Raw genomic sequence first — 14,848 nt, 5'->3', positions numbered from 1 at the left:
AAGAAAAAAAAATCAATCTTCACTGATCCCTCACTTAAAATTGTTCTTCGGAATTGTCTGTTCCTCACCAGGCGACAGAATCTCAGTAAAAGAATATTTACAAAGATGAAAAGTAGCTCTGGATCCATTTTTGATGATAAGTGCTTTATTAAATGTTTTCACTACAGCGGAATATGACTTAAGAATGTACCATCACGTGTTGGCTTGAAAATGTCAAGGGACACTAATTATTTTAGGCAATAAGTAATTATTATTGTATTATCATTATTGACATTAATATTTCATTTTATTATATAATGTTAATTATAGGGTAAAATATTGCATTTTCATAAAATGACCGCTGAATGTATTTCTGATGGGTTAAAATAATTAAATGGACCTGGCCACTTTTCCCGGCGACCGGTTCGTAATTATTATGCGAAACCCTGACGTCACTTTACGTGCGCCGTAAATGACACCGTTGTCCGAATAATAACTTTAAATTGAGTGCGCTACGTAGTTCACTCAATCCATGTCCCCCATGTAGTGAGTAGTGAATAGGGAACGAGTGTGTGGTTTCGGAAACAGCCATTGTCTTTTGCACCTACAACATACATCACCCCTTCACTCACTTCATCCAGGCCCTTGCTCACACCACTGATTTTCACCCTCACCTGCCATATTCCTTTGTTGGGTGTTTTATTTTTGGTTTAAGAAATAAAGGGTTAAACTGATCAGCGTGTCTTCCTCTTTTGTTGTGGACCTCACCAGTGGGCCATAAAAGCGGCAAAAACTACGGCTTGGATAGCTACATTTTCACGATTAGTGTATGTTTAATTAAAATGGAAGGAGTTTTATCTGTTTTTATTTAATTTTCTAGTATTTTTATGAATTAATGCTAGTTTTTACTGATTTATTTTAATCTTTTTTTCAAAGGGTAAAGATGTGTATGTACAGTATATGCGTCTAAACATGTGTCAGGGTGTTAAAACAATTTAAAATCACCCATTTCTGCCCAACACTGACTCAGGTGGCTGTAAATTTATTATATTTATTTTAGTCATCTGGGAAAAACTCATGTTACATTTTCACTATCTGACTTCATTGAGACCTCCTCAAATAGCTTCCTGACGTTACTCAACTGTAAATATACAGTTAAGGGAGAAGTCAAGCACAAAGAGGGCTGTGCAGCCATAGGTCATTGTACAAAATATCCCATTTTACTTCATTTGTCCCCAGATGCTTTTAAGATGAAACTTCAAATTCTATAACTTGTTATAATCTCATTTAAAACCAACAAAAAATTACCAAGTTTATGTCTTGTTAGCATTAGGTAGTTAACAAGCTAATTTCCGCGTTAGTAGATTAAATAGCATTTTTTAAGCGCGGCATGTCGATCATGTACAATGTTGAATGTAACAGGTTTTTATTTTTACACACACACACGCACGGGCACGTGCGCGCACACACACTTGTAATTGTATGGATTACTATACACAAACACTATTTTTACATGTTTTGAGTTTACATTTCTAATATTATTTATGATCAATGCCACATTGTGGACACAAGTGAAGAAATTGAACCCCCCACTTCCATCCCATTACATCAAGCTTGAGTGTGTTTTAGTATCACTAAAAGAACAAATATAAGAAATACGCTCAATATATCAGAATCTATTTTACTTTATATAGCACTTTATTTTATCATTAAGCATTATAAACAATTAATACTTGTTAGAGATTGTGCTCTCTAGGTAGTGTAAATGTTTATAACTGTCTTGAACATTCAACCTCAATAAACCAAAACTCCTTTAGAGAGTAAACCATGATGATCACATCAGGATAAATGGTGCCAGTTGGGACTATATTACCCAACTTCACTAAAACATAAATGATATTCAAGGACTTGTATCAGACAGATGATATTACTGACAATGAAATAATGTAGATCTAAAAAAAAATAAAAAAAAAAAAAAAAATTCTTTGCTCCCCAAGATCAGTTTATCCGTCTGTTAGCCTCTTGGAGCCACTTGAAGAAGTTGGTCACGGATGTCACATTAACTGAGGATGACCTCCATTTGAAGAAGGTCTCATCCTGGATGACTTCTTCATCCCACAGCACATCAAAAAACATCCGCAGCAGACCTACACGGACACACACCAGCAAAAATCACAGGAATAAGTCAATAGAAAAACACCACTGGCTTCTGAATTTGTAGTTCAAAGTTAAAATGAACAAAGCCGTGACCGTTGAGGTGGATAGATGGGACACTCACCATCAGGTTGGTCTATGTGGACCACCAGTTGCTGCACAACGTTCAGGGCCACCAGCTGCTTGTGGTCATCCTTGATGAACCTCTTGAGGAGGCTCGCTCTGTCGAGCAGCTCATAGGTGTTCAGCGTATAAACCCCACCTGACAACACAAACACTCTCTTCACACCACTGTAAAGAAACTGAACACATCTAATCATGGACCATAAAGTGTCCCAGACTGGTTTTTTGCTCACATAATGTAAAACAGACGTCTATGTGGAGTAAAACTAATGAATCATGTTTTTGGACAGAAACAGGCTGAGTTTTCTGCCTCTATATGACATTATAGAACACTTACAGTCAACAATGACTGACTGGCACACTGCTCTCATCAAGGCCCTCACAAAACCATCTGATGACCTCTGCCTGTTGTTGAGGGTGTTCTGGGAGGGGGAGAGGAACCTTTGTTAGTTTCATGCCTACAGTAACAATCTCTCCAGACAAATCCAGTTTAAAGGTCATTCTCATCGGGAGTTACCTGGATCCACTCTTCTAATTTATCATTTACAGAGTTGTTCTGGAGGAGTCTTTTCAGTGCTTGATACACTTCTTCCTCATTGCAATCCACCATTCCACCATTCACTGGTGCCTCCTCCTTTGCGAACAACTCTGATAAGGGCTTTGAGGATCCACCTTTTGGGGTGGTCTTGTGTTCAACTGCAAAGAGCAACAAGTAGTGAAAACCCCCATCCAGATGTCTGCTTTAAAAATGCACCCAATCTTTTGGTTTTTCAGTTATTTACCTGTAATTTTGTTGACTTTAATCTGTGTTCCTCTGTTTATCTTTTGTTCATCCAGGTACACAACAGGTTCTCTCTCTTTCGGTCGCCAGGTGTTTCTCATGCTCCTGTATTCATATTTTTCTGGTGACCGAAAAGTTGAGCTGCTGCCCCTATGGTACCGCTGCTTCCTGTCTCCTTCACAGTTGCGTCTGGAGTCCTGGTTGAACTTCCCAGGAATCGCCTTCTTCAACTGGAGCTGCTCCCTCTCTTCAGCCTGCTTCACCTCTTGGTGAAGCTGCTGGATGGTTTTGGGTCCTTCGTCTTTCCTTCGGGGCACCCAGTTGTTCTGAAGGCCACACATGAGATGTGATGAGAATTCAACTTGCAGACTATATTCATGATTTAACCATCAAAGAGTCTCACCTTTCTTAGGGCCACAACATCCTGCAACATGAATTTGATTCTTGAGGACATCTTCTGCTCCTTCAGTAGGTTGCATATGTTGCTACAGTAGCTATCAAGTTTTGGCTAAAAGGAAGAAAATAATAGGAAGAAAATAAGAGTCCCACTCATTCAGTTTATGCGTAGACAGTGTGTGAGTGTGTGTGTTTGTATGTATATGTGTTTGTGTGTGTGTGTGTGTGTTGCGCACAGCTCTCCTTACCCTCTCAGTCCCAGTCCTTCCCCACTGTGGACAGGAGCTTGCACACACACTCCAGAGAGTCCTCGCACTCGTCCTGGAGGAGTTTACCTATGCAGGTGTGTATGATGGGCTCCCAGATCATCTTCAGCTTAAAAAGCTCTCCGATAAACCTCACGGTCCCCAGCAAACGCACACGGGTCTTGTGTCTGGTCTGCTCCAGGTCCTTTGGGGGCAGATTTGCATGTATTCAATTTAGGTGAAACACTGTAAAGGTTACATTTAAGTTTATGTTCAAAATCTAACTATTCTACCGTTCTTGCCAGTGGAGCAAGCACACTTTTGTAGGAAAAACAAAAAGTTCTCACGAAAGGTGCATTGATAAAGCTGAGCTTCAGTCCAATAATTGCACTGGCATATTTGGTTCTGCTGTAGGCGTGCTGATACTCACCTCTTGAACAGACACATCCTTTTCCTTTTGTGTCAGGAGTCCACAGTTCTGGAACTCCATCTGACATCTTGTGAGCAGACGTTTATGGAAGAGGACGAAGTCATTGCTGCTCTGGGACGAGACCATCAGCTGATGTGGGAAAGGTTCGGCATATTAGTAACAATAATCTGGTCCAAATTCAACCAATCGTACGGACAAAGAATGCAGAGTTTACCCCCTTCAGATGGTGACACATCTTAGCATAGGTTGCGCTGTAGCTCTGCTCAGACAAAGCTTTGTTAACGATGAGCTCAACGACCGCGTTCAGCGTCTCCTCAGTATCGATGTTGAGCTCATCCACCTGCTTCATGAGGCTCTCAAACATCTCAGGGGTGAGCTTGTTTAAAATGCCCCGAAAAGTTCTGATGACCTTCTCAGTTGCCCCTGCTGTCCGTCCATTTCCCTCGCCACCACGCTGGGGGCTTCTGATGGAGGGAACCTGTCCTGCCTGGTAAATGTTAGTGGTCATAGTTGGAGTCTGGAACCACAAGAAAAAACAAACATTTGCTATAATTTAGAATGACAAGTAAATTTATACTGTCAGATACAAATACACCATCTTCTTTGAAATGTTAAATGGTTTCGAGTTCATTTTTACTTTACAAAGCCTGAGGGAAAAATTTCACCCTAACGTTTCCATAATGGCCTGTTTTTTTGTTTGGGGCTTTGAATTAATTGAAGAATATGGAGGTGGCGGTAGCTATTGGGGACTGGGCTGAGGAGCCGATGGTTCTTAGTTCAGGCCCCAGTGCAGACAAAGCAAGGAAGGTAGTAGGGGAAGGTGTAAGAAGCACCGCCTAGTCAGAGCACTGCCAAGGTACCCTTGAGCAAGGTACCAAACCCACAATAGCTCACATAGGGCCCTGTGATGAACTCAACCAGGGGTATACCCTGCCTTCGCATATATGGGTGCCCTCCCCATGACCCCGAAAAGGATAAAGCGGTCATGAAGATATGAGAATATGAATACATTTGGTAAAAATGCTAAAGAAAAGAAAAACGTTCATAGTTTCAAGATGACTAAAAGTGCAGCCTTGTAAAAGCTCAGTGGAAGTGATCTTAAAACTATCAGAAAGGGAGAGTTCACTCACTTGTAGTAGAAAGTTAGTATTCAGACTGGAGTTTTGCTGGTTGTTCCTTGAATGTTACGATTAGCATTAACTCTTTAATATTTTAGCAGGTGCTTTTTATAGGATTAAGTTTAACTAACCTTCAGTTGGATTTAACTATGTAGACTTTAGGTCTTTTATGTGAGATCTTTTGCCTTTAATTCAATTAAAAAAACCCTGTCTTTCATGTTGAGACTTTGATCCTTTGACCTTTGATGCGCTCTGTGACTCCGCCTCTCCAAGCAGATCCCCCCATCTGGCTTTGTGCTCATGTTTTGGTTCTAACAGTCAATCCTCCATCTACTTTGTTCCTTAGAAGTGATCTCGCTCTCATCAGTTTTATTCCATTAATTAAACCAAATTCATTTCTACTGTGTCCATAAAGAATTCCACAGGTCTAAAACCAACTCATCTGTGTTAAATTTGAATTGCAGCAGTTGTGAAGCATGTGGCAACCTTTGCAGACACACATGTTTCAAGCTGCTAACGTTGGTGTGAATTTGTTTGAAAGTGATTGTAAAATACAATGTAACTTTAACTGGACTCAGGGTGACATGAGTACCGTATTTTCTGGAGTATATGTCGCTCCGGAGTTTAAGACCTAATGGAAAAAAATGCATAATAAAGAAGAAAAATAGATGAATAAGTCGCACTGGACTATAAGTCGCATTTTGGGAGAAAATTAATTTGATAAATACAAGACCAAGAACATACATTTTATCTTGAAAGACGATTAAAATCATTAGCATACATTCAGCTACAATGGCGCACAACGAACTGAGTACGTGTCTGCTTTGTTAACTTAACATACGGTATTAACAGTCATTCAGATAACTATAACATAAAGAACATCCGAGCACGTTTCCCAAACAATCAAGTCTCATTCCACGTCAGTAAATCCATTGAATTCTTCATCCTCGTTGTCACTTCTTAACAACTCCGCCAACTCCGGAGGTAGACGAAGCACCGCTTCCTGTTGTGCGTCGCTTTCATCAGACTTGTCATTAGTTGCGGTTCCAATTATTCCGGCCTTTCTAAAACCAGACAGGATGGTTTCGGTTGTCACTGAAGCCCATGCTTTGTCGATCCATCCAATGACTTCCAGGAACGTTGTGTGGCGCATTCTCCCGGTTGCCGTGAAGCTGTGCTCTCTGTCCATCATCCACTGCTCCCACAGGTTACGCAAGGCTGCCTTAAAGCTCCGGTTCACGGAGATGTCAAGTGGCTGGAGAATTTTAGTTAAGCCTCCGGCGATGATGGCAGGTATGGAGTTGAAACCTTTTAATTTTTCTTTGAACTGTGGCGTGATGTACGCTTGCATGCTGTGCATCACAAGCATCCATCTCCACAACATGCCAGCACCACTGTGACGTGTAATTTCTCATGACCAGTTGTTACTATATTCACACTCTTTTGCCCTTTTTCTGTGACAGTTCGGCCCATGGGAACGTCAAATGTGAGGGGGACCTCGTCCATGTCAATAATATGGTCCGGTGTCAAGTTGTGCTCAGTTACGTACTTTCCAACAAACTCACGGAAACTGTCAGCCTTGGCTTGGAAGTCTGCTGGCAGTTTCTGGCACATCGTTGTCCTCGCTCTGATAGAGGCGGTTGCGTTGCATGAAACGGCAACACCAAGAAGGTCCTCCCGCGAAGTCATTTATATTCATTTCCTTGGTGACCACCTGGGCATGGAGACGCAACTGCACTGTTAACAAGCCTCTCCCGGCGGCACGTTGTTCAAGCACCCATACGCAGACTTGTTCCTCTAGCTCTGGCCACCGAGCTTTTAGCCTGCGATTCGCTTTTTTGTTTTCTTCATTGCGGCAAGAGTAACCTCCGCTTTTCGCCAGTCCCTCACAAGTTTCTCGCTAACTCTGAACTTTATTTCTGCTGCTCGATTACCATTTTCGGCTGCAGATTTCACTACTTGCAGCTTATAATCTGCAGAATAGGATGATTTTCTCTTTGATGCCATTTTTCCTGCCCTTCTCAGTTGTATTTTTAAGCTACTGTTTAAATTTAAAATTTTCGGTGGTACAGAAGTAGCAGGTACAGGTACACAAGCCTAGAGTGCCCTCTTGCGGTCGTCAGTGTGAAAATAACGAAGATGTGAAATTGCCGAAAGTAATAATGTATTTATTAAACATATAAGTCGCTCCGGTGTACAAGTCGCACTCCCTGCCAAACTATGAAAAAAGGTGCGACTTATAGTCCGGAAAATACGGTATAGATTTCTGTGCTTGTCAGTGGTTGACCGGACTGTGACACCCCTGAGCTTTGGGGTTGTCTTGCTGTGTGCTGTCTGTGGTTCACAGGTTTCCAGCAGGGTGGAGCTAACCTAATTGGAGCACCTGGCCAGTGATCTGCAGGTTATAAAGCTCCACCCGATCCTACCTCCACCTGATGTCCCCAGGTGCTTTGCCTCTTGGTGAATTTTGGGCTGTTTCCAAAACCACCCCCTATACCCTACATAGTGCACTCAAGAGTGTGGATGCCATTTTGAAATGGTGTCCGAAATGTTAGTGAGCTTCGCTGTACCCTATGTAGTAACGTAATTTCTACTTTGATATATGAAATTTTTGGAAATAAGAATTTTTTTCCAGTAGTGGTCCAATATGATCATCTTAAAATATTACAAATATAAATGTGTAAAAAGAAAAAAAAAATCAATCTTCACTGATCCCTCACTTAAAATTGTTCTTCGGAATTGTCTGTTCCTCACCAGGCGACAGAATCTCAGTAAAGGAATATTTACAAAGATGAAAAGTAGCTCTGGATCCATTTTTGATGATAAGTGCTTTATTAAATGTTTTCACTACAGCGGAATATGACTTAAGAATGTACCATCACGTGTTGGCTTGAAAATGTCAAGGGACACTAATTATTTTAGGCAATAAGTAATTATTATTGTATTATCATTATTGACATTAATATTTCATTTTATTATATAATGTTAATTATAGGGTAAAATATTGCATTTTCATAAAATGACCGCTGAATGTATTTCTGATGGGTTAAAATAATTAAATGGACCTGGCCACTTTTCCCGGCGACCGGTTCGTAATTATTATGCGAAACCCTGATGTCACTTTACGTGTGCCGTAAATGACACCGTTGTCCGAATAATAACTTTAAATTGAGTGCGCTACGTAGTTCACTCAATCCATGTCCCCCATGTAGTGAGTAGTGAATAGGGAACGAGTGTGTGGTTTCGGAAACAGCCATTGTCTTTTGCACCTACAACATACATCACCCCTTCACTCACTTCATCCAGGCCCTTGCTCACACCACTGATTTTCACCCTCACCTGCCATATTCCTTTGTTGGGTGTTTTATTTTTGGTTTAAGAAATAAAGGGTTAAACTGATCAGCGTGTCTTCCTCTTTTGTTGTGGACCTCACCAGTGGGCCATAAAAGCGGCAAAAACTACGGCTTGGATAGCTACATTTTCACGATTAGTGTATGTTTAATTAAAATGGAAGGAGTTTTATCTGTTTTTATTTAATTTTCTAGTATTTTTATGAATTAATGCTAGTTTTTACTGATTTATTTTAATCTTTTTTTCAAAGGGTAAAGATGTGTATGTACAGTATATGCGTCTAAACATGTGTCAGGGTGTTAAAACAATTTAAAATCACCCATTTCTGCCCAACACTGACTCAGGTGGCTGTAAATTTATTATATTTATTTTAGTCATCTGGGAAAAACTCATGTTACATTTTCACTATCTGACTTCATTGAGACCTCCTCAAATAGCTTCCTGACGTTACTCAACTGTAAATATACAGTTAAGGGAGAAGTCAAGCACAAAGAGGGCTGTGCAGCCATAGGTCATTGTACAAAATATCCCATTTTACTTCATTTGTCCCCAGATGCTTTTAAGATGAAACTTCAAATTCTATAACTTGTTATAATCTCATTTAAAACCAACAAAAAATTACCAAGTTTATGTCTTGTTAGCATTAGGTAGTTAACAAGCTAATTTCCGCGTTAGTAGATTAAATAGCATTTTTTAAGCGCGGCATGTCGATCATGTACAATGTTGAATGTAACAGGTTTTTATTTTTACACACACACACGCACGGGCACGTGCGCGCACACACACTTGTAATTGTATGGATTACTATACACAAACACTATTTTTACATGTTTTGAGTTTACATTTCTAATATTATTTATGATCAATGCCACATTGTGGACACAAGTGAAGAAATTGAACCCCCCAATTCCATCCCATTACATCAAGCTTGAGTGTGTTTTAGTATCACTAAAAGAACAAATATAAGAAATACGCTCAATATATCAGAATCTATTTTACTTTATATAGCACTTTATTTTATCATTAAGCATTATAAACAATTAATACTTGTTAGAGATTGTGCTCTCTAGGTACTTGTAGTGTAAATGTTTATAACTGTCTTGAACATTCAACCTCAATAAACCAAAACTCCTTTAGAGAGTAAACCATGATGATCACATCAGGATAAATGGTGCCAGTTGGGACTATATTACCCAACTTCACTAAAACATAAATGATATTCAAGGACTTGTATCAGACAGATGATATTACTGACAATGAAATAATGTAGATTTTAAAAAAAATAAAAAATTCTTTGCTCCCCAAGTTCAGTTTATCCGTCTGTTAGCCTCTTGGAGCCACTTGAAGAAGTTGGTCACGGATGTCACATTAACTGAGGATGACCTCCATTTGAAGAAGGTCTCATCCTGGATGACTTCTTCATCCCACAGCACATCAAAAAACATCCGCAGCAGACCTACACGGACACACACCAGCAAAAATCACAGGAATAAGTCAATAGAAAAACACCACTGGCTTCTGAATTTGTAGTTCAAAGTTAAAATGAACAAAGCCGTGACCGTTGAGGTGGATAGATGGGACACTCACCATCAGGTTGGTCTATGTGGACCACCAGTTGCTGCACAACGTTCAGGGCCACCAGCTGCTTGTGGTCATCCTTGATGAACCTCTTGAGGAGGCTCGCTCTGTCGAGCAGCTCATAGGTGTTCAGCGTATAAACCCCACCTGACAACACAAACACTCTCTTCACACCACTGTAAAGAAACTGAACACATCTAATCATGGACCATAAAGTGTCCCAGACTGGTTTTTTGCTCACATAATGTAAAACAGATGTCTATGTGGAGTAAAACTAATGAATCATGTTTTTGGACAGAAACAGGCTGAGTTTTCTGCCTCTATATGACATTATAGAACACTTACAGTCAACAATGACTGACTGGCACACTGCTCTCATCAAGGCCCTCACAAAACCATCTGATGACCTCTGCCTGTTGTTGAGGGTGTTCTGGGAGGGGAGAGGAACCTTTGTTAGTTTCATGCCTACAGTAACAATCTCTCCAGACAAATCCAGTTTAAAGGTCATTCTCATCGGGAGTTACCTGGATCCACTCTTCTAATTTATCATTTACAGAGTTGTTCTGGAGGAGTCTTTTCAGTGCTTGATACACTTCTTCCTCATTGCAATCCACCATTCCACCATTCACTGGTGCCTCCTCCTTTGCGAACAACTCTGATAAGGGCTTTGAGGATCCACCTTTTGGGGTGGTCTTGTGTTCAACTGCAAAGAGCAACAAGTAGTGAAAACCCCCATCCAGATGTCTGCTTTATAAATGCACCCAATCTTTTGGTTTTTCAGTTATTTACCTGTAATTTTGTTGACTTTAATCTGTGTTCCTCTGTTTATCTTTTGTTCATCCAGGTACACAACAGGTTCTCTCTCTTTCGGTCGCCAGGTGTTTCTCATGCTCCTGTATTCATATTTTTCTGGTGACCGAAAAGTTGAGCTGCTGCCCCTATGGTACCGCTGCTTCCTGTCTCCTTCACAGTTGCGTCTGGAGTCCTGGTTGAACTTCCCAGGAATCGCCTTCTTCAACTGGAGCTGCTCCCTCTCTTCAGCCTGCTTCACCTCTTGGTGAAGCTGCTGGATGGTTTTGGGTCCTTCGTCTTTCCTTCGGGGCACCCAGTTGTTCTGAAGGCCACACATGAGATGTGATGAGAATTCAACTTGCAGACTATATTCATGATTTAACCATCAAAGAGTCTCACCTTTCTTAGGGCCACAACATCCTGCAACATGAATTTGATTCTTGAGGACATCTTCTGCTCCTTCAGTAGGTTGCATATGTTGCTACAGTAGCTATCAAGTTTTGGCTAAAAGGAAGAAAATAATAGGAAGAAAATAAGAGTCCCACTCATTCAGTTTATGCGTAGACAGTGTGTGAGTGTGGGTGTTTGTATGTATATGTGTTTGTGTGTGTGTGTGTGTGTTGCGCACAGCTCTCCTTACCCTCTCAGTCCCAGTGTCCAGGTCCTTCCCCACTGTGGACAGGAGCTTGCACACACACTCCAGAGAGTCCTCGCACTCGTCCTGGAGGAGTTTACCTATGCAGGTGTGTATGATGGGCTCCCAGATCATCTTCAGCTTAAAAAGCTCTCCGATAAACCTCACGGTCCCCAGCAAACGCACACGGGTCTTGTGTCTGGTCTGCTCCAGGTCCTTTGGGGGCAGATTTGCATGTATTCAATTTAGGTGAAACACTGTAAAGGTTACATTTAAGTTTATGTTCAAAATCTAACTATTCTACCGTTCTTGCCAGTGGAGCAAGCACACTTTTGTAGGAAAAACAAAAAGTTCTCACGAAAGGTGCATTGATAAAGCTGAGCTTCAGTCCAATAATTGCACTGGCATATTTGGTTCTGCTGTAGGCGTGCTGGTACTCACCTCTTGAACAGACACATCCTTTTCCTTTTGTGTCAGGAGTCCACAGTTCTGGAACTCCATCTGACATCTTGTGAGCAGACGTTTATGGAGGAGGACGAAGTCATTGCTGCTCTGGGATGAGACCATCAGCTGATGTGGGAAAGGTTTGGCATATTAGTAACAATAATCTGGTCCAAATTCAACCAATCGTACGGACAAAGAATGCAGAGTTTACCCCCTTCAGATGGTGACACATCTTAGCATAGGTTGCGCTGTAGCTCTGCTCAGACAAAGCTTTGTTAACGATGAGCTCAACGACCGCGTTCAGCGTCTCCTCAGTATCGATGTTGAGCTCATCCACCTGCTTCATGAGGCTCTCAAACATCTCAGGGGTGAGCTTGTTTAAAATGCCCCGAAAAGTTCTGATGACCTTCTCAGTTGCCCCTGCTGTCTGTCCATTTCCCTCGCCACCACGCTGGGGGCTTCTGATGGAGGGAACCTGTCCTGCCTGGTAAATGTTAGTGGTCATAGTTGGAGTCTGGAACCACAAGAAAAAACAAACATTTGCTATAATTTAGAATGACAAGTAAATTTATACTGTCAGATACAAATACACCATCTTCTTTGAAATGTTAAATGGTTTCGAGTTCATTTTTACTTTACAAAGCCTGAGGGAAAAATTTCACCCTAACGTTTCCATAATGGCCTGTTTTTTTGTTTGGGGCTTTGAATTAATTGAAGAATATGGAGGTGGCGGTAGCTATTGGGGACTGGGCTGAGGAGCTGATGGTTCTTAGTTCAGGCCCCAGTGCAGACAAAGCAAGGAAGGTAGTAGGGGAAGGTGTAAGAAGCACCGCCTAGTCAGAGCACTGCCAAGGTACCCTTGAGCAAGGTACCAAACCCACAATAGCTCACATAGGGCCCTGTGATGAACTCAACCAGGGGTATACCCTGCCTTCGCATATATGGGTGCCCTCCCCATGACCCCGAAAAGGATAAAGCGGTCATGAAGATATGAGAATATGAATACATTTGGTAAAAATGCTAAAGAAAAGAAAAACGTTCATAGTTTCAAGATGACTAAAAGTGCAGCCTTGTAAAAGCTCAGTGGAAGTGATCTTAAAACTATCAGAAAGGGAGAGTTCACTCACTTGTAGTAGAAAGTTAGTATTCAGACTGGAGTTTTGCTTGTTGCTCCTTTTTAAATATTAGGATTAGCGTTACCTGTTAATACTTTAGCAGGTGCTTTTTATAGGATTAAGTTTAACTAACCTTCAGTTGGATTTAACTATGTAGACTTTAGGTCTTTTATGTGAGATCTTTTGCCTTTAATTCAATTAAAAAAAACCCTGTCTTTCATGTTGAGACTTTGATCCTTTGACCTTTGATGCGCTCTGTGACTCCACCTCTCCAAGCAGATCCCCCCCCCCATCTGGCTTTGTGCTAAATCGGCTGCTCAACAGTCTTCCCCGGTGCCATGCAGCATAAACCACCTGCTGTTTATCATAGTCTTGCAGGTTCTGCCACAGGGAGATGATAGTGTCGGTCTGCTGCGGGTTTAAAAAGAGGACTGTCTGCTCCTGAAGCTCCACCAGGTACTCGCCAAGGCTGTCCACGTGCTGGTACCCAGGCCTGTTTTTGTCATCAACAACCTGTGCAAATAATTAAACAATTTAGATAAGAACATTAAGCCTTCACTGACACAGAAATTGACAATATGTTACGTGACTGTAAACGTAATGTTTTTAAAAATTGTACAGAGCTATACTTGTACATTCTAAATAGCTTTCTGTCACCTACCACATCTTCATCTGCAGCTACAGATGTAGTAGCTGGAGTGCTAGTATGCAGCGCAGATGGGTTGGCAGCCATTGATGACCTGGGTGTTGGGGCGCTTGGAGCTACCGGTGTGGAAGGCTTGGGAGCTGTGATGATGATGGTGGGTGTCCAGGGTGCCGGGGATGAGACAACTGATGTGGTCACAGTGGCAGTAGGAGCTAGAGAGGGCTCAAGGACTACTGTCGGATCTTCTGGGAGGTCAGAGAGGTCATCTTTCACCACATCTTCGCTCTTCGATTAGCTGAGCCGTCTCCTCTGAATCCGGGTGCATATCTTGCAGTGCCTGGCCAGTCTGCCTGAAGAGACTGATTGTGTCAAAATCATCCTGCATCCCGATGAGCTCTCCTGAAATAACAATGCCCAATGCCCTGAAATAACAATAACCTGCTTCCCATCAAGGTATGCAGCAGCTCCTCCACCAGCTGGACGGTGGTCTCCTCCCCACGTGTCCTTCTCTGGCAATGCAGAGTCAGCTCCTCCCTCGACGGATGCTTGTGGATGTCGCCAGTAGGGAGAGACAAGCCCTGCGCCCTGAACTGCTGCTCTTTAGCTTCACACAACCGAGCTAAATCAGCAGCATCCCACTCAAATATGCACGCCGATAGACGTGACATAAAAAACGGATACGGCCGATGAGCATTGGTTGTGCAGCCCACAGCGAGTCGGGGCATAAAGTGCCAGATATCCAGTTTGATGGCAAGGTCTGGCCATCCACTGAATCTGGCCCTCAGCTTTGTCTCTCCCAACTCGACGCAGCATCCACAATCAACATAGGAGCGCAGGAGGATCCACACCAGCCTCCTGGAATCTTTTCATTAGACCTGCAGCCATCAGGTCCAGTCCACGCACTCCGTGCCGTACCGTAACACTCGGTTCAGCCACTCCTCTGTATGGTTCTCCCTCAGCTGCTTCAGGACACGAGTCGGACTGTTGCCCAGTCCTCTCTCCCGCAGAAGCCGGATCACCCTTATATCACAAGCGTACCTTGGATATAGATAGAAAACATAT

General features: G+C 42.1%; 2 protein-coding genes across 6 annotated transcripts in view; both read right to left on the bottom strand.

Moving 5' to 3' along the window:
* Positions 1-1,966: 1,966 nt before the first annotated feature.
* LOC115248918 (eukaryotic translation initiation factor 4 gamma 3-like) lies at positions 1,967-4,919 on the bottom strand. The gene is made up of 9 exons (XM_029833034.1): positions 4,323-4,919; positions 4,109-4,237; positions 3,682-3,883; positions 3,441-3,545; positions 3,039-3,363; positions 2,774-2,952; positions 2,594-2,678; positions 2,258-2,395; positions 1,967-2,126 (listed from the first exon to the last, which is right to left on the bottom strand). The coding sequence occupies exons 4-9, from the start codon at positions 3,489-3,491 to the stop codon at positions 1,978-1,980; spliced, it is 927 nt and encodes a 308-aa protein (XP_029688894.1). The 5' UTR covers positions 3,492-3,545; positions 3,682-3,883; positions 4,109-4,237; positions 4,323-4,919; the 3' UTR covers positions 1,967-1,977.
* A 4,381-nt stretch (positions 4,920-9,300) lies between these two features.
* Positions 9,301-14,848, bottom strand: part of LOC105419029 (eukaryotic translation initiation factor 4 gamma 3-like) — a 37,044-nt gene continuing 31,496 nt past the window's right edge. For 4 of the 5 annotated variants that reach the window (XM_029832959.1, XM_029832958.1, XM_029832960.1 and 1 more), the window contains 11 exons: positions 13,802-14,824; positions 13,495-13,653; positions 12,237-12,539; positions 12,023-12,151; positions 11,588-11,797; positions 11,347-11,451; positions 10,945-11,269; positions 10,680-10,858; positions 10,501-10,585; positions 10,165-10,302; positions 9,301-10,033 (listed from right to left, as the gene is read on the bottom strand). In XM_029832959.1, coding sequence (XP_029688819.1) covers positions 9,885-10,033; positions 10,165-10,302; positions 10,501-10,585; positions 10,680-10,858; positions 10,945-11,269; positions 11,347-11,451; positions 11,588-11,797; positions 12,023-12,151; positions 12,237-12,539; positions 13,495-13,653; positions 13,802-13,873 — 1,854 coding nt within the window. In that variant the 5' untranslated portion in view covers positions 13,874-14,824 and the 3' untranslated portion in view covers positions 9,301-9,884. The remainder of the gene's footprint in view (positions 10,034-10,164; positions 10,303-10,500; positions 10,586-10,679; positions 10,859-10,944; positions 11,270-11,346; positions 11,452-11,587; positions 11,798-12,022; positions 12,152-12,236; positions 12,540-13,494; positions 13,654-13,801; positions 14,825-14,848) is intronic. The other variant, XM_029832962.1, reaches the window with a different exon arrangement.

Source organism: Takifugu rubripes, chromosome 2 (genome assembly GCF_901000725.2).
Source record: "Takifugu rubripes chromosome 2, fTakRub1.2, whole genome shotgun sequence".
Classification (NCBI taxonomy): domain Eukaryota; kingdom Metazoa; phylum Chordata; class Actinopteri; order Tetraodontiformes; family Tetraodontidae; genus Takifugu; species Takifugu rubripes.
The sequence above is the reverse complement of the archived record's forward strand: the minus strand, read 5'-3'. Positions and strand labels throughout refer to the sequence as shown.